Raw genomic sequence first — 20,634 nt, 5'->3', positions numbered from 1 at the left:
AAGATATAATCCATGTTAGGCGTCTTAAACCATATCACTCAAGAGAAAACATTAATAATTAATTATCACGAATAAATAATAATAAGTTAAATATCAGATATTATATAACAAAAAAGAAATTAATCTTTTTAAACAAATAAATTATAAATAATAAGATCATAAAATTATACAGAACGTATTATAATCAAATAAAGACATAATTTGAATCATATAAAAAAAAAAAAAACGCAGAAATAATAAGTAATAAAAAAACTAGGTATTTAAAAAGTATTATTTTATACAAAAAGAAAAGGGATTAATAATAAAATAAATAAAATAAAATAATAATAATAAAAAAAAAATAAAAAGGGAGAAAATAATAAATAATAATAATATTAGTTTTAACTTTAAAACTATTTACGCTATATTACATTTGTTTTAGCAGCTATTGTATTTTATGTTATACATTTATAAGATTCTAAGACAAGCATATTATAGTTAACCTTCAACATATTCATAATGAACTTCACACCTCTCCTTATCATCTTACAACTACACATGGTACATGGATTTATTGCATATGACTGTAATGGATCTAAACTCAACATAACAGCATTTAATAGCTTGTCTGTGGAACCATGCGAACCACCATCAGAAATCCACACCCAATCAATTCAACGAATTCAATTTCTACAAAAACAGATACCTACCAAATACCTTATAAAACATGCTCGATAATAATAAACTATTTTATAAGTAGGTTTTCAATTTTAGAAGATGTCCCAAATGGTAGAAAATGGTTTTTTCACAGAAATAACTGAATTAGGCAGTGCTCGATGCTCTGAATTACACCAGAGACTAACATATCATCTACCAAATGGAGGAATAATTACAGGCTTAAAAGCTAACGAGACTATACTATCATCCGTTACAGTAGCCGGTTCTGTAGATAGACATGGCATAAAATTAGTAGCAGGAGTATTTACAAGCATTACTCATTTCATTATGCACAATGCAAGTCAAAATCAACAACAACAACAGCAAGAGCAACAAAATCAACCACTACTGACTTTAAATCAAAATCACAACCCACGAGACAAAGTCAATAAATCAATCACAAACTCAAAGCAAAAAAGCTTATACCCAAATATCAGAAATTTATCTATATGAACACATATTAAAACATTTCAAAATCCAATTTCACAGTCATATGCAATATAATTTCAAAAAAATATAGTCAACATTGAACATAGTTACCAGGTCACAATTATTTCCTAGTTATATTGTATATTCATTATTATTTTAAAAACATATACGCATTGTCATTAGTAATATTATTATAGTACCCTTTTATCTTATATATATATCATTACAATAACTATAACTATAATTTTATTTTTATTTTTTATCATAATTTCATATTAACTTATATTTTTAACATTACGGTATATAATTTGTAATCTTCATTGTATAACTTTATTTTTCTAATAATTTAGTTTTATATGATATGCTTACATTCTAATGCGAGGACGCATCAAAAAAAAAGACTAGTGTGGATGTAATGATGTGCGCTTAGCCATCATATATCTTAAATTTTAAATGTATAATAAATAATATTCAATAAAATATAATAATATATATAATAATTGTAATAATAACATATGTATAATAATTAGAATAATTTATAGCTTTAAATATAAGATAAAACTCACACGTATGCACATATACACACGCACACACTCTTATCTGTATAAGAATTAGTTATATAAGGAGACTAGTAGTCGCCTGACAGGGCCCTGTGTGTTGTTGCAGTGTTTTTGTATAAGGATTCATAAGCGAGTGAAAAAGACTACGTAGATCGTTACACAAAAGGCGTATACAATTATTTAATTGTGAAACATTTGTTAAAATATAATTCATGTGTTTATAAAATAAAGTTAAATATAAATAAATAGTTAATTTAAAAGGGTATAATTATTTTAATATATAAATCAATCACATCACGTTATATCTTGAATACGAGCTGCGATTGCAACAAGCAAGTCGACACAGGAATCAGAGAGCTAATATCATCAAGTTATAATTATTTAACAAGTAATGATTTAGAAATACATAATAGTCCCCGATTAACTTACCAGCATTTTCCCTATCATTACAAAATACTATAAAAAATAACGGACTTGATATAATGGACTGTAAAAGACAGTGCTACAAAGGACAATGGTGCAAATATGGCTGGTAATAATAATGGTGTACAATCACATATACTACGTGTAAATGAACTAGCGACATTCAGCTTATAGCCTTAATCTGGTAGTTGTTCATGCTGCAGAAGTTTCATCCATAATGATAACATTTTTTGGCTTAATTCAAAATATATACACATTTTTTTCTGGCCCAACAAATAGATATAAACTCTTAATGAAAACTATGAAAATTACCTTTAAATCTCATTGTGACACACGTTGGAGTACAAAAAAACAAGCAGTGAATGCTCTAAAATTAAATTTTAAGCATGTTTTTGACATACTAACTCTTATGGCGGTGAACCCGAAAGATTTTAATAAAAACACAACAACATCTGCTCAATATATTCTAAAACAAATAAATTTCCAGTTTTTATGCCTACTTCATTTTTGGAATTCTATACTAGGGCAGATTGACAAAGTAAATTTATCTTTACAAAATCAAAATCAGACTATTGGTGTGGCAACAAAAAGTTTAGAAGCTTTAATTAAATGCATTCAAAATATACGAAAAAATGGTTTTGAAAATGCATCGAATGAAGCTAAAAAACTTGCACTTTTAATAAACATTCCTATTGATTTTCCAACTACCAGAAAAATAAAACGTAAGATATATGAGTCAAATGAATCAGAAACTAATGAAACAAGTGAAACTATTGTGAAGCTACAATGCTATGAATCTTAAGATTCTATTATTACAAGTTTAAAATAGAGATTTGAAAAACTGTCTAATATATCTTCGAATTTTTCATTTTTGTCTGGTCGAAATTTATCGAATATGGAAATTGATGATATCAAAAAATGGTCAGATGATCTAGCCTTATTATACGGTGTTGATTTAAATAATAGTGAATTATATATTAAAGTTTCAAGTTTCAAGCTTCTACATTAATAGAATCATTTAAAACTGCTACATCTTATGACTTTTTAAAATTTATACATCAACACTCTCCAAGATGTATACCCAAATTTGGAAGTTGCATTAAGAATTTTTTTTAACAATGCCTGTTACTACAGCTACATGCCAGAGTAGTTTTAGCAAATTAAAACTTATAAAAAATTATCTCCGTTCCACCATGGCTCAAGAATGTCCATCAAATTTAGCCATACTTTCAATTAAACAAAAACTTGCATCTAAGATGAACTACACTTCAGTTATCGAAGAATTTGCTTCTAAAAAAGCCAGAAAAGTTCAAATATTTTAATTATGTTGTACTAAATTGTACTAAATTTACTAAATTTGTATTTACATTTTTATATGATTCTTGTTTATGTTGTAGTATATTTAAGAAGTTTCCATTAAAGTTACGAGTATACCAAAGTAGGTAATATAAATCTATTAATTTTGTTATTATTATCTTTATTTTAATTTGAAATATTATTAAGCTTTTGTTATTTCAACTATTAAAATAAAAAAATTTAAGCTTTACAGTAAGTATTGATTATACGTATAGATAAATAAGTTAACATTTATTTTTTTCTTTTGAGAGGGGCAAATTTTTATTTTGCCAGAAACGCCGCTAATGATCAGCCCGGCCCTGTGGGTAAGTACTTGTCACTTGTGAGTATTTTAAATTTATAAACGTGTAGTATTATTTCTTATTTGCTTAATTACAACTTACTTACTTCCAGTTATTAAATCCTGTTACAGTAAATGTATCTTCCGTTTGACGAGCAGTTGCAAAAATACGGCATGGGAAACAAAACACCGCTATTTTTTTTTTTTATATACTGTATTCGAGCTAGTTGAACTCACTAAAATAAGAAGATGTAAATTCTCGATTTTGATTGCCTAATTTTTTCTTAGGATACTCCTTATGAAACATATTTTAAAATCTTATTTATAATATTTATATACCTACGTATAAATTGTAATTAAAAATCTACCTACCTTTAATATTGGTTGACGAGGTCCTGTACTTAAATTTCCCAAATCAAGTTCATCATCTATATGCACATCACAGATTACATTATTATCCGTTGTATTTTCTTCTTTTTTTTCATAGTTTTCATCTGCAATTGTACTTGAAGTCCAAGGCGTATGTTCCGGCACATTTAGTCGATCACAAGATTTTTTTTAATATTAAAAATACTGAACATTTATTCTTTAGTAAAAACGAAATTAAATCAATATAGGTAGTAGGTACTAAATAAAACGTCAACTCAAAACGATACACGAACACGAATGCGGAATGATCAATGAAGTAATGATAAATGAAATGAAAGGGTCTATTCGTTTGAAGCTATTTATAAAATGGTCTTGTTTTTCCCAATATTTGGTCTACGAGACTTGTCAGTTGTCGGACACTTGGACGTCGCCGTCGCTATCGTTTTATTTTTATTCGTTTATCGGTAATTCCTTACTATTCGTAATTTTTTTGTTTATAATTATACAATTATTTAGACATCATAAGATATTATATAATACTAGTATTATACTTCTACTGCCTATACAGCCGTCCTAAGAAAAAACGCCGTAAATCGAAAAAATAACGATTATAATAGTCTATTAGTAATATTGTTTATTGTAATATTATTTTAGTTAATAAAAAAAATTTTCTTATTGGTGTAAGGAAAATATGTCTAATTACAAGGTAAAAATTTTTATTAAGATTAATACACATAATATAATTTTTGAGGGGGCTTTGAGTAATTTTTTTTTGGGGGGGGATAAGCCCCCCACTTCTTATTTGCGCCACTGACATCCACAATAATATCACTAATCGTTTTGGTATATCCAAAGTGCGTCCGCAATCTTATCGCTGATAATTTAGTATACTGGTATATATATTCCTTCTTAGACATTAAAAAAAATACTAATAGACACAACCTAATAATATATCTGAAAAAATAAGATCATTGAATGAAAAAAAAATTAAATTCATTGAAGATAATATACAAAAATAATTAATTGAACTAATTCTGAATTTTTAGATTCGATTATGTGAAAATTGCTGCATTTAAATTTCAATCAAAAATAAATAGGTAAATTATATAAAAACATAAATTTTAAGTAAAAATTAGTACTGTCATCTAACATTTTCAGAACAAAATAATTAAAAAAAAAAAAAAATTAAAGTTAAATTAAATAGTAAATCAAATATTTTTGGGGTGTAAGCCAGTTTACCTCCTCGTGGTGCACCCTGGGTAATTCTAAATGAACTGGAATGCACTTGGACTACGGCAAAATATGACATTTTTTTTTGGACGCACTAGGAACTTTAAACTGTAAAGGGTCATTACGGGACGCACTCAAGAACCTCCGTCGTGACAACCGACCAACTATTCGAAGAAACTACCACGATGTCTACACCTATATTATTAATATAGATAAATAGGTAAATAGATATTAAATATCAAAATAAATATTGTTTAATAATTTTATTGTTTGTATTTTAATGTGTAGCCGTCATGTTAAACTCGAAATATCAACTGGGCCAAATATAAGTAGGTGCATTAAATAGTTTTCTGTACGTCATACAAGTATACTGAAATCAGTGAAATAAAAATTGTATAATTATGCTTTTATAATTTTTACTATTAATTGTCCAACGTCCATTGATAACTTGTAGCTACAGGCCACACAAACTGACATGCCTGATATTGTATAGTGTATTATACTACAGTGTCTATCTTCGTATAAAGTATACACATAAATACATTATACGTACCTACTTTGGGAAATAAAATAAACATTTTAAAATGTTTTGATTTTAGAAATAAAAAAAAAAAGTTACATTAATTTTGATTGAATAATTAACGTAACCGGTTAGGCAAGTGAAGATCTTTCAGAATAGTAATCTTAAAATTAAATAAAAACAATTTACGTAGAAGGCAAAAGAAAACCAGGTGTCAGACACTATTTATACCGATCGATTCGGTTTATACCGGAACTCGTGCCGGATAGATGTGTGTTTGATACCTATATAAGTATATTAAATATTATATGAAAGAAATAATCATAATAATCGAGTTGGAATAAAAACGGTTCCGAGTTCGTGACGCATTATACATTTATACATGATACTATTATTTTCAAAATAATTTGAGAAGCTATATAATATAATTATTGAAACAAATCTAAAACGGCCTATTATAATAGCATTATCCATAATCTATTTGCACTTTGTAGTGTAATTTAAGCAGTTTAGTTTTAATACCTATTTGGCCATACCTATTAATGTTAATACAAACCTGAAGACATATTTTAATGTAAAATAATAATAAATAAATAACAAAAGCAACAATTTCTTAAAATAATAATATTTTTAAAAATGAACAAGTACCTACGCAACATTATACAAAGAAAATAAATGTGTTTGGCTATCGTGCGAGACACGCTTAACAAAATATACATAAACATTTATAATCTTAATATTTCACACAATTATGCAAACTAACATATTTATTTTATTTTATTACTTATTATTAACCTAACCGTCTTGTTTTAAGCATAATGTTTTATCTTTGTACTCTAAGATTTCTCTATGATATGTATTGCGTGATTAAGTATTTTTTACTTTATTAACTTCACTCGTTTAATTTATTTGTGTTATCTGTACTTAAAAACCTTCTAACAACCATGTCTGAACATTTACACTGTGTCATATAGCGAATCCGACTGACGGGCAGTTCACTTTAAATAAAATTGTTTCTCTCTTATATGTTTTTAATTGATTAAAATGAAAATAAGGTTTAAAAGCATATCTATCGATTAATAATTTATTACCTATATAGCCTACATAAGTACAAATTAACCTAACACCTTCAGTCTTTAAATGACTCTATGAACAACTAATAAAATTTTTAGACAATTTATTTATTAAGCCACATCAATAAAAATCTAAATTATGATTTACGTAGGTATTTAGAAATAATAGTTTAAATTTCAAAATAAACAATAAATATTTATATATTTTTTTGTAAAATATTCACTTACAAATAAATCATTCATAGTTTAATAGAAAAAGTTGGCACATTGAATTTTAAACGTAGATTACAACTTTGGTGAGTAAAAGCTATTTAGGTCCATGTTCGCATAACTTGTACTCAACAAACGAAGCCCCTGTAATATTCTTACCCTTCGTTATACAAATAATAAATGTTTATATTTATTCGTTCTAAAGAACCTAACCAAAGTTTTTGTATTCCGCCGTATAGATATAAATCGCCACACTTCCAGTTTCAATTTTCATTTTCACTATTTGTTATTTTGTATTTTTTGCACGTATTAGCACTACAAGTATCTGATAGGTATCTAATATATTAGATAGGTAATCAATTGGGTTAGGAAGTTATAGAAGCTATAATAGGCAAAACGTACACAAAAAAAAATTATAAAATATATTGTATGAAAATATTTTAAACATGTAAAAAAAAAATTAAAAACTCCGGAAAAATAAGGATATAATATTGTTAATAATATGCAAAAAAAAAACAAACGAAAAATATTGAAAAATAAATTTATAGTTAATATTATATAAATATGGTAGAGAATTGATTGGTAATTGAATATCTTTTTAAATTGAAAAAATATTGTAAAATCGCTAAAATGTCAATCGTGTACAAAAAATGTTCTAATGAATAAACAATAAATTGATTGGTAGATAGCGACTAATAACTTATTGACAATAAAATTATATTTCGACATATTAGTTCAATATCGATTAGGTAAATAAATACATATTGCACTGTATCTACTCGTTAAATTACTTAATATTCGTTTTGCGACTATGACAATAAACGCAATATATTTTTTTAGAAAATATTAAACGTATTAAAGTAATGGAACATGCACTTTTCTCATAAAATTGACGAAATTAACAAAATATACATTTCACACTTTTAAACATTCTAACTTAGTTTGCTATGCATTGGGAGCATATAGAAATATATCTCCTAGAAGTTCCAAGCTCTAATAATGAGTACCAGTGTTCAGTATCAACTACTGATTACAGGCGCGAACGCAGGAAACATTTCGGGAGGAGTTTTTGAAAAAATGCACATAAATATCATACTATTCATTTGTAGGTCAGGTAATTTATTTTTTGTTCCTGTTATTTCGGAGGAGGCTTAACAACCAACCCCCCTCCTGTGTTAGCAACTGACTGATTATATAATATATAAAAAATAAATAACAATTTAAAAAAAATATGTTTTTTAAGATAAAAATATAATACTTATACAGTCAACAATACTAAAAACTAAAGAATAATTTTTTAAAAACGGTTAAGAAAACTTATGAAATAAGTATGTGTAATAAATGTAAGATAAAAAAAAACGTATAAATTATGATGAGAGACAACCGACCAACCAACCGGCTAATTATAATGTTCGGCCTAATAGGCTAATGACAATTAGACCTACTTAGAAAAAATCAATTCTCCGCTCAAAATATAATAATCCATACAGAAAATAATACACACACATATGAATATACTAAGGAACTGTTGACAATTATTTGTAATACTTCTTTTATTGTTATTATTTATTATTTATTCGAATAGTTTTCAGATTGTTTATTATTAACTGTATTATAGTAAAATATTGTACAATTGTCAAAATAAATTACTTCTAAAAAGCCTATTGATAAATAAAATATATACCTAATTATAGTTGTATTTGACAGCAAGGCATTATTCAAATCTTTGATTAGAAATTGTAATTATAAAAAAAAAATTGTTGTATTTAAAGATTTTGACTAATATTTAAAAATTAAAAATTTTTAAAGGTATATTTCAGTATTTTTAAATGTATAAATACATGCGTATTTCAGTAGTTTTTAGTACATGAACTTCTGAGTGTTAATAATAACACTTTAGAGTTGTTAATAAAAGTGCTTACATGTAGAAGATCAGAATAGGATTATTTGAGCTAATGCATTCAAATTGTCTAAATTACATATCATAGAATCTATGGGTCCTACAATGAATTCACCAGCTATCATTATTAGTGTTTAAACTAGCTTTTCTTAACTAACATCTTCACAATTACTTAGTATAGAATATCTAAGACCTAACTACACAAGAGTAAAAACTGACAAAAAATAATCAACAAACAAATTATTTTATGTTGAATAACCAAAAGTTATGGATAATGCCTGTAAAATATTTATATTAAACTATATTTTAAAATAGTTTATTATGATATATTTTTTGCCCCATAATTAAATTAATGGAACAGAAAAAGAACCTTAATATGTATCTATCTGATTACCCATGTATTTATGTATATTATGCTTACTTATTGGCTATTAATTTTCTCTAATATTAAGTTTCCATCCTGTTAATTTATGATGCACTTAAAAGATGCTTGTGAAACCATCTAAACAAATAGCAATTTACTTTGTTTCCATTATTAAAATTTTAAGGTCAAAGAGGCTTAATATTTATATCCTTACCAGTATTATAATATAATATTATGCCAAAAGAGGGAACAACATGTTGTAACCAATTAAACAATACATACATTGTTTATATTTTATAGAGTAGGTACTAGGTACATTTTTAAAATAAATAATTACAACACAATTATATGTACGGGAAAAAACATATCTTTTACTCCGAAATTAACAACTTAACTATTTATAACACTAAGTCTTTCATATAATAATATTTTATATTAATGGGCAACATTTAGAACATGTACCATAATAATATTATATTATATAAACATATATTAACCAGCTTATTTCCTGGAAGAATCAAGATAGTATTATAAAAAATTAAGGCAGTATGAATATTGTTTATTCTAAAATATCTGCGCTTAATTTTAACAAAAATGTAAAATTAGGAATTCATAACTGATAAATGTCAATGAAAATATTTAGACAATTTTTGGATACTTAAAAATGTATTAAACTGTAACATGTTTGTAAAAAATATATAACTATGGAATAATAATAATATCAATTTTGAAGCTGATGATTAATGTACATATCCAAGTCAGGATGAATATAGATACAATTAGTGAGATGGCATTGATATTATCTAAATGATTAAAATTAATCTCCATCTATTTTTATACATGGAAGTGTATCATCTGCTAGATAACTTTTTATTTGACAAGACATTTTTTAAGTCATCTGGCAATGAACAAATTATATCATCCATTTTTACTTTCAATTGATCTTTGATTCTTTTATTTAACTGGTACCCTTTACTTTCACATTCATCCAGTTTTTGGCGTATTTTCAGTATCATGTCAACAATTTCTACTTCTTGTTTTCCTTCAAGCCAATTATTAATATCCTAAAACCAAAAATAAATTACAATATTGTGTTGAATGTTTAATTGTATTAAAAAAATAAAAAATAGTAAATTAGAGGCCATTATTTTACCACACTAGATAGGGCTTCAATTTGCAAGATTTGAAGCTTCATCATCATTCCTTTGTAACGGACATTGTACCAACCATTGAAATTTGGAGATCTAAAAAATTGCTTGTAAAGTCCCTTCCAGTCTCCTTTAATACCACTTGTCAGTTGAGGCCCTGCATATTCTAAACTAGCCAAAAAGTTGTCTGGATTAAAAGGCCAAGGTTTAGGAGCCGCCTGTAAAAATAAAATAAATACATTATCTGTGTACACCATTACCACATAAGACAATTTTCACACCTTAAAAGGAGAAATATTCCTTTGTAAAGGCATTAATGATGACATGTATCGTTCAAGTGGTATCATAAAACTCTGGGTGAGTTCTAAAAAGTGACGACGCAATAGAGCTGATTGCACTTCTTCTGGGCGCTTGTTTTGCATTCCTCTAAGAAGTTTTTTCACTATTGATTTATCTTTATACAAATAAGGTTTATATTCGGTATAAACTCCAGGTTTAGCATCTAAGATTTTCAGATTCGATCCTTTTCTTAATTTACTTTTATTTGTGGTGTCTAAATAAAAATAAAAAACAACCAATTTAATACATTAGATAGACAATTTTAAATAAATAAATCTGAAAAAAAAAATGATCAAATTAAACAAATAGATACATGTAATTAAAACTAAATGCTATTTTTTCATAATCTATTGTGATATAGTTATTATTAGTTATTATGATAAAATAATTGTTTTATTATATCTTAGATTATGAATTAAAAATAGTATCAAAAATTTAGAAATTAAATTTTGTAAATGTATTTAAGCTAAGAGTTGTACAGATTGATGATATTAAAAATAAAATTTGGATCTAATTAAAAAGTAGAAAACTTGAAATATTTTTTAAAATAATATATGTAATATACATATTGTCAACAATAAATTTGTAATAGTAACTATAATATATTAAAGGAACTACCATTTTCATTTTTAAATGTTTTAAATATTATTTAACTAAGATTTTTTTTATTATGCATTATTTACAGAATAAGTTGGATATTAAAAGTTTTAAAAAACGTTTGGTAATTTTTTTTTAACAATGTTATTACCTAAGGTTAAAATATTTGGCCTTTTGTCTTGGTTATAAATATTCAGATATATATAATTCTAATAATTAATTTCAACAAAAATAGTTATGATGAAAATATATTAATATTATTAACTATTAATTTAAACTAGTTTTAAAGATAAGATGACTTTTAGAGTAATGTTAGAATAAATTATCAAAATAGCATTTCAAAAGATGAAATGTTTGATAAATATTATATATTTACCTTTTTTTAATGTATCAGTAACTCTAACAATATGTGGCCAATGTTGTAATGTTTTTGTGAAATAAGGATTTGTTACACCAAGTATTATAGGTGGCGGGTTCAGTGTTTTGCTCATATATTCCTTGAACTCATTATCGTGTATTGTAAAATATGGACGATAATCTCCATAATAAGCCAATGGCACTATTAAGCTAATAATTAAAAATAAAATAAAATGAGTTGTAATAAACTACCATTTTAAATCTTTAAACAATTTCTTTAAATCAATTTTACCTAACCAAAGCTTGAACGACCTGTGAACTGTAGGTAGGTGATGAGGCCATCACAACAATGGGTTCAGTCGTTAATACTAATTCCCATAAAAGATGCATTTGAGATACAATCGATGAAAAACATCCAAATGTATTCAGTTCATACAATGATGATACAACTACTGGTAGCTGGTAATCAGGTACCATTGAATTAGATGAGCTGCAGATTTTATTATTATCACACATCAGTTGAGCCTATAAACAAAATAGTTTTAATATTAAAATAATACATGGTGTTAGCAATTAATTATGTTGATTCACAAACTTGAAGAACAATTCCCAGTAATGGCAAGCTAACTGTTTCTCCTGCATACAAATCTGGCCACTGTTTGATATCATGCCACGCTACTTCTATTCCAGTCATCCCATGTTTGAAATACTCAGGTGCTATTGTCCCGCAAACTTCAGTAAATAAACTAATGAATGGCAACTGAGATAGTATAATTACACTCTAAATAATAAAATATAATAATATAAATTAAATTTTGCTCTCATTTGTGTAGCAGGTTATCTACCATTTAATAGAAATGTAGTAGGTAATCTAGATTCAGTTTAATTTGTGATTAGATTTTATAAATATTTATTATCAACAATTACCAACACATTTCTTTTGGAGTATGACGACGGAGTGAGCTAATATATTTATGTGATATTAAATTGATTTGTATAAGTGTATATTACTTAAATTTTATAATTTTAATTAACTATTTTAACTATTTTAATCCATAATAACTAATAAAAAATAAGTGTATTTAAACTTTGTAGTAGATTACCTACTACATAAATGCAGTTTTATTTTTTAAAATGTATACTAAATAAGTATTCATTTTATTTTATGTTAATATATTGTTAAATTTTGAGATGAAGAAAGAAGTGAATGGTAACAGTTAGTGTGCATACAAATGTAGGGAGGTTACATAAAATTGGTTATTTCCACAAAAAGTTAAACATTAATTATTGTAATTTTCATTATTTAATTGAATAGTAATATGATATTGTTGAGGATATTTGTAATTTTTAAGTATATTATCATTATGTAAATTAATTTCTTTTAAATACATATTTTAAAATTATTTTTATTATATATGACAATTGATAAGAAATTGTTTTAGTTGGTAATAAATAACAGCCAAGAATACTTACTGAATAGTCATATTAAATAGTAAGTACAGTGACATAAAATATATATATAAAGGAAATAAAATTATGAAAAAGAAAACACACTAGTATAATTACATATACTGTTCTTAATCATATTACATAAGATTAGATCAAAAGTATAAAGCAAAATACCAGAATTTAAGAAGACTTAACATTTTTAAATGTTATTTATTATTTGTTGTTAGCATATTGGAATAAGAAACCAGATAAATATTCAAATATGAACATTATTTTAGAATATATCTACTTTAAATTGTTAATACTTATAAATAATTTTGGATATTGCATTTCTGGGAAGCAAAATGTATAAGTATTTAATTTTATCATTCTTTTTTTTTTCAAAATTAGTTTATTTTTAAATGTTTTAAAAAAAATTGAATGAAATCCTTAAAATTATAATTGATACAATTTAGCAATAGTAACATTTTTAAATAAAAACCATTTATTCGTGAAAATTAAAATGTATGGTTTACTTGTTACAATTTTTTTAAAAATATGTCCTGAAGCAATATCAAAAAAACTTGTTTAAGCTTCTTATCATGATATTCCCTTTAAGAATACAGTACAAATAATGAATATGATAGCCAAAACAATAAAAAGCATGATTTTGGTTATTACTTATTACTTTTAAATTTTAATACTATTTTCATATGGCCCTGTTAATAACCTCTTAATTTATTTTTTTCTGCATAGACATTAAAATACCTAGGTGTTTGATTAATATTATTTTATTATTACAATTAAAGTTAGTATATTGCATAACTAAACACAATTAATATAAATCTAATTAAGCTACAACTAAAAGAAGTTTGTAATGAAAAAATATTTTTGTAACATTTAAACTGTATTTAAATCAACACTGATACTATGATAAATAACATTAATACCATGTTGCTTGAACAATCAGTAAACATTTAATGAATTAAAAGTCACCATTGAATTAAACCATTTAATTTATAGTGCTTATCATAAATAATGCTTCTTAAGCATAATTTAGTAGCCTATTCAATTTTAGCGAATCATTTAATTATTACATTATTTTTGCAACTTGGCATCTGACTATAAATACTCAATCAAATTATGAAATGTATAATTAATTCCATATGTAATACATTTTCAATAAAACAATGATAAATAATTGATTATTTTGAGCACTTAAAAAAAATTAATATTTGCTACGATTTTTGAAATAAAAAAAAATTATTGGGTTGGTATAATTGTATTTCCAATAACGAGAAAGCTAAATGTTTTTGTAATTTTTATATTTTATCAGTGAAAACTATATAAAAGATAGAAGTGATAGAACCAATACAAAAATAATATCTAAATTAACTTTTATTTTGAGAATTTATGATATAATCATTGTAATATTAAGTTAATATGGTATGTTGTGTTACTGTTTTGCATGATAAACAGAGATAATATAATAAACATAACTGATGCATTATTTTTGTGACCTACAAAAAGAACACACCATACCATTGTGTAGATAATATAATTTATACAAAAATGTACAGTGTTAATTCAACAACAAAATTAAAAAATATTTTACTAAGTTATTGAAGTTATTCAGAGATGTACTGATTAATATTTAATTGGTAACCCAAATAAACTTTTTTTACCTGTAAGTAATGTAAATAAATCTCTAAATCAGTAAGCTTTCTGTCAACGTAAAATTGTATTTTATTCTCAAAAGAAGTTAGTGTATTATAGAAAACAAACGGTTAAACATACTTTTTGAAAATAACCCCGTGGAAGAGACAGATCTTTGATTTGTCGAAAGAAAACAAACCCATACAAACAACGATGATCAGCTTGTAAGAAAACTGGACATTTTGTGTTATAATTTATATGGCGTTGACTGAGATTCAAAGGTTGAGAACATTTAATTTTGACGTGAAACTGAGTGTCTCCCATGCAGCCGGAATTGGAGTCTGGAAAAGCCAGGTAACAGAGGTTTGTTTTGTCTTCCTCGGACAATTTGACATTGTTTGGGTAGACCAACTGAGAAAGTAAAAAATATAAGACAAACACGGATAGGTATTGCAAGAAAGCCAGTCATCAAATGTGCTCGAAATGAATAGACAAATATAATAGTACCTCCATCGCCTGGCCAAACTCCAGGTCAAAAGTGACTACGCAAATGCACTGGATCCAATCCGACAGCATTTCTTCGGCAGGCTTGTCGGGTTTAGGGTTCGTATCGATGGCGCCATGTTCGGCCATGTCGGCGTAGCAATCATATGGGACGGGAGCTGCGGCAAACAAAAGTGTTCGTTACAAACATACAGTGACACATATTATTTTTCTCACCGATTGGTGGGGGACAAAAAAAAAATCTTCGGCGATCCATTACCTAGCACCGTTTTGGTTTTTCTCTGATGGGCATTACGGGTCCGATATTAATATTACAATATTTCGTTATAGTTACGTACCTCACTCGGGGCATCGGTGGTCGAGTCCACCAGTCTAGGCGACACGCTAGTTCTCGGCGGCTAATGAGAGCGCATGTGTGTCCGTCGTAAGGCCGTGCTTCAATACTTGAAACGAGAAAACGAGACGTTTTTGGATCGCGAGCGACAAACTAGTATAACGATAGTCGAATTTCGCGGAAACTCGGGAAATAGACTAGACTGAACGCGTTGATTAGACGTCTGTTATCACTAATTATTATCGCCACCGTTTATTGATATTATGATTTCATAATCTTTTCGTTTAAATGAAAACACTGCGGCGACATCGAAAATTCGGCAATACATTTGTACTGATACGATTACCTGTGATCATTTATTGCCATTGTAATGGATTAATTAAATCCACCTTGAACAATATCGTTATCGTTTTCGTGACGCCGCCGTCGATTTCAACGACGAGCTAGCTAACGTTATCGTCTGTAGGTTTGCGCAATCGCTAACAAGTGAACGCGAGTCGTGACGGTCACTCGCTGTGCCCCGCAGCCTGCGGGCATGTTCAGCTCATCAGTCATTACCGGCACCCGTGACCGGAGACGCCTAACAATATTGTTATTATTATTATGTACTGTTATAATACGCTCTATTATAGCGCCATCATAGTGTGTATAACGTCATTACAATAATTGCTACTCCGTGCGATTCGTTCTCCGCTCCGGGAAGATCTGCGTCATTAACGGCGGTTTTGTAGTTACGTGTACTGCAGCCTGCTACAGAGTACTGATAAATATTAAATTATCATGAGATTTGTAATTTAATACTGTTTGAAAATGGACGTTTTTAAGTACTTGATGATAATTGATCATGAATTCGTCAAGACCGTACCCCAAAGTGCCAGACGTAGTTGCAGTTAGTACGTTCGGTAGTACCGTAGTAAAACATTATAGAACCAGCAACTAGTTTTTTATTACATCTATTCTGTGGTTTGACCGCCTCTTCTATTATGCTCTACGGTACAAGTCTTTTAAGATAATTATTATTGCATATTGCAATATCACCTTTTTATCTCAATACTCATTACGCTCTAACTCCTACCTCTCATACATTAAATTGTCTTTTTGACAATAATTTATTATCATTATTTTGTTAAATAATATACCTAATATTATTGGGTATTAAAAATATTGATACACTGAAACAAAGGCTCAAGCAGTGTACAATCAACATTTTGACTGCCGTGAATATCCATTAAATTTGGTACCTAATCGTGTCATTTGTTTTTTATACTTAAGTAGTAACTTAATACGTAGGTATGCAGTAAACTGGTGTCTACTGTAGTACTGTCTGATAGTCACGTCACGCAGCGTTACATTATCTTTAGAACATGCTGAAGAATTAATTTTTTTATCTACGAATGCCAAGTTTGTTTCCAAGTGACTTAATGACATATAGTGCGCTTACACAAAGTACTGCTGTTATATTATTTATTTTTAAAATTATTATTCTTTTGCAAGACATGACATTATGTACTAATTGGTTTTTCTTTTCTGTTAGTTTTCTGATTAAATCTATCATAAATAAATACAATTGTTATGATTGTAATATATATATATATAAAGTTGTCGTATTAACTTGATTTACTTGTGGCTTGAATGATTTATAGTGAACTTTTTATATATATACTTTGTAAACAGCACACATTTCTTTTTGTACAGTAGATTAGTAGTTTTTGAAGTTAAGTAGTGATATGGAAAAACTAGTAGTAATTTAATAAATTGATTGACTGGTTTTCGATCATTATCAGGTATCTTGTATGGATTCACATTCAACTACTTTTGCAGTCAAAAATTTGTTTGAATTTTAAATCAGCATATCTTTAGTAATTTAGTGTATTATTAAGTAAATTTAAATTAAATAATTTTACAAGTTAATTTAATATCAATTGAACTTGAGTACTTACCATTTAGGTGGGTTACTACATTGTTCCAAATGTATTACTTATAAAGTTTTAAACTACTGTAGCAGTGTAGCTACAATAATATAGATATAAAATAATTATTCATGTTTTATAGGTTGCCTACCTACAGATATTGTGATAGGTGAGGTAAATTTAAAAAAATATACTAGTCTTATTGGTTGCAGTATTTTTAAAAAGGTAGAGCAAAGTATTTTGCAGGAAAATTTCATTAAAATTAACTTAATTTGAAGTATAAAATAATTATTAGTGCTTGCTGTTTTCTAGAACGTTAAATTTGTGTCCAATGATATTGTAGTTTAAAATTTCAACAATTCTAACTATATTCCCATGATGAATTAAAACAACAATAATGTTTGTTAGAATTAAAATTCATTTTTATATTTCTAATTTCACATTGCTCTTTATATTGTTTGAATGTTTGATGACTTGTAGTGGTTTTTCATGTTTGCAAAGCAAACTGTCTAAATGTCCATATTGAATATAATCATCTGTCAAGTGTAACAACTAGCAAGCCATGTATGTTTTGTGATTTAAGCTGTTTTCCATAAAGCAATTGAAATGTTGGCATGAATGCTAAACTAAAAAACTTAAATAATTTAAGCATTATTTAGAAATTAACATACAGTATGCATGATCATCGTTTAAAGCTCCTCTTTCTTTGCAACAAAACCACAAACGTATGAGTTCATTATAACTTTTAAGGTACAAAATAGTAGAAAAATATAACAATTTAATAGTAGTCGAACAGCGTACTAGACTATACAGCTATTAGTCACACAAACACTGAGTGACCGAGTCTCTGAATAATTATTATTTGATTATCCAAAAAAAGAAGTTGGCTGTGCTTCATCGAATTTAAAACACAAAAATGGAAATTTTGAAACTATACAAAAACGACAAAATTAAGTAGTGACTGATGAGTTCATAATTCTAACAAATACTTGTCCACATGACTATTATTCAAGCTATATTATAGCATATTGTGATAGTCAAGACAGTAACTACTTTGATACTCAATAACTGTATACTAAAGAAACGGCTTCAGTTTTGTAGCTTTACATCTGTTAATTTCATTTAAAGATCTTGGTTTTCGAAAAAAATTTGGTCATATTTATTTTTAAGTTACAAAGTGATTTGTTAATTAATTTTATTTTTTAACTAGGTAATTTCCTTGATCCAAAGATTAATTAATTTTCGTATTGCATTTAAATATATTAAGTGATGAAATTCACAGAAACAATATATCTATATCTGGGATTAGTGATATATTATATGATATAGTAGTTGAAATGACTGCACAGGCGTGCGCAGACTTTAATTTCTGGTCGAGCCTGGAAGGATTAGTGCCCCTTATTTTTTTTGACACATTAACATACTAGGTACATTCATATAACATACATTCTAATTGTAATAATTGTAAATTTAAAACTGTATAATATGTATATACCTATAAAAATATAGAATCGAGTTGTATGTACAATGTACATACGACATAAATGTGCTAGACATAACTACTTGTATATTTTTTAAGTTAAAAATAAAATTACATATTATATCAATACATACATAATGCATATTTTTATATTTAACTAAACACATAAAATTAGTAGGTAATATATATATATATGTAATTATATAATAATTGATAAATGAATTTTCTTATTTTCCATAGGCGATAGGCCATTGTCTATACTAAAGAGTATAGACTCTTTAGTACTTCTTTCTTTTTAGTCATACTAGGTAAATATTTTGACATTTAGTGCACAATGTTTTAGTCACATAAATAAATCAATAAAAATTTGTGGTATACAAATATTTTTATTTTATTTCACTATTACGACAAATAAAATTTTCATGATCTCCACGAATATAATGATAGAGTTAAATATAATATACACAATTTTGAAATTTTACTATGTCCCTAAAAAGATTCCGGTCGAGCCAGGGCTCGTCCCATGCGCACGCCTATAGAAATGATATGTTCTTCGTATTTCATAGATACATAATCCAAGGTAGATATATAGAAGTGTAAATACTTTCTATCTTGAATCATTATGATTGCGGCAAAAAAAATTACACCACTTGTAACTGCCGTAGGGAGCGCTGACTAACCGTCACCCGATAAAGGCTCAAACTTACTAATTTGAATGGTATATAATGCATTTTAGCATTTATTCTTACTTAAAGCTCATGTTTTCTGCAGTTTTATTCCCTGCTGTTTACATATTTTATTTTATTTAGGTAACCCAGAGTTACACCCAGGCACAATACACTATGAGGCATACTACATAAGTAAAAAAATTAATTTCAAACCGCGTTTGTACAAAAAGTACGTACTATGTTGTGTAGGTACAAATGAATAACGACACTGCAAAAGAGTAAACTAGCATAATATAATGTAAATATCGTTATTGTACACATACATTTAACAGACATTTCCATAGAGTAAATAGTAATAACTATTTAAACAAATAATAATAGCATTTTCAATATTATGCCATTCTTGTAATAACTACTATATGTTTTTAAAAAATAAACACATCATGACAAGCAGTCAACAAGAGGTAGCAAATCAAGGAATAATAAATTTACCATTACTTTAATTAATATTTAATATGACAATAGTTACAATAAATTGTAATAATTAATTATAACACAAATAGGCAGCATGTCTATATCTGATCCCTAAACCACTTTTCCCAAAAAAAATGTGAGTAATCATCAACTATTGTATTATTGAAGATAGATTTATGTTAATCAAAATTCATCTAAGTTATTCATTATTTAATTTTAATTGTTATATTATATTTTTATGGCTTTGAAAGCATTCTACATCGTGTTTTCGTATGGGAAACTAGGTATACTAATAGGAATATGAATATTGTAGACTATCGGGTAAGCAG

The 20,634-nt window shown here is 26.9% G+C and overlaps 2 protein-coding genes across 2 annotated transcripts; one reads left to right on the top strand and one right to left on the bottom strand.

Annotated features, from left to right (window-relative positions):
• Positions 1-2,409: 2,409 nt before the first annotated feature.
• LOC113557800 lies at positions 2,410-2,910 on the top strand. The gene has a single exon (XM_026963349.1). It carries the CDS (start codon positions 2,410-2,412, stop codon positions 2,908-2,910), a length of 501 nt encoding a protein of 166 aa, XP_026819150.1.
• Positions 2,911-9,913: 7,003 nt separating this feature from the next.
• On the bottom strand, positions 9,914-16,214 carry LOC113556416 (protein DENND6B). Its single transcript, XM_026961340.1, has 9 exons — positions 15,778-16,214; positions 15,443-15,597; positions 15,077-15,346; positions 12,447-12,632; positions 12,144-12,376; positions 11,871-12,061; positions 10,840-11,111; positions 10,564-10,776; positions 9,914-10,474 (listed from the first exon to the last, which is right to left on the bottom strand). The coding sequence occupies exons 2-9, from the start codon at positions 15,566-15,568 to the stop codon at positions 10,262-10,264; spliced, it is 1,704 nt and encodes a 567-aa protein (XP_026817141.1). The 5' UTR covers positions 15,569-15,597; positions 15,778-16,214; the 3' UTR covers positions 9,914-10,261.
• Between the last annotated feature and the right edge of the window lie 4,420 nt (positions 16,215-20,634).

This window comes from Rhopalosiphum maidis, chromosome 3 (assembly GCF_003676215.2).
Source record: "Rhopalosiphum maidis isolate BTI-1 chromosome 3, ASM367621v3, whole genome shotgun sequence".
Lineage (NCBI taxonomy): Eukaryota > Metazoa > Arthropoda > Insecta > Hemiptera > Aphididae > Rhopalosiphum > Rhopalosiphum maidis.
Note: the sequence above shows the minus strand (reverse complement) of the source record. Positions and strands in the feature narration are given on the sequence as shown.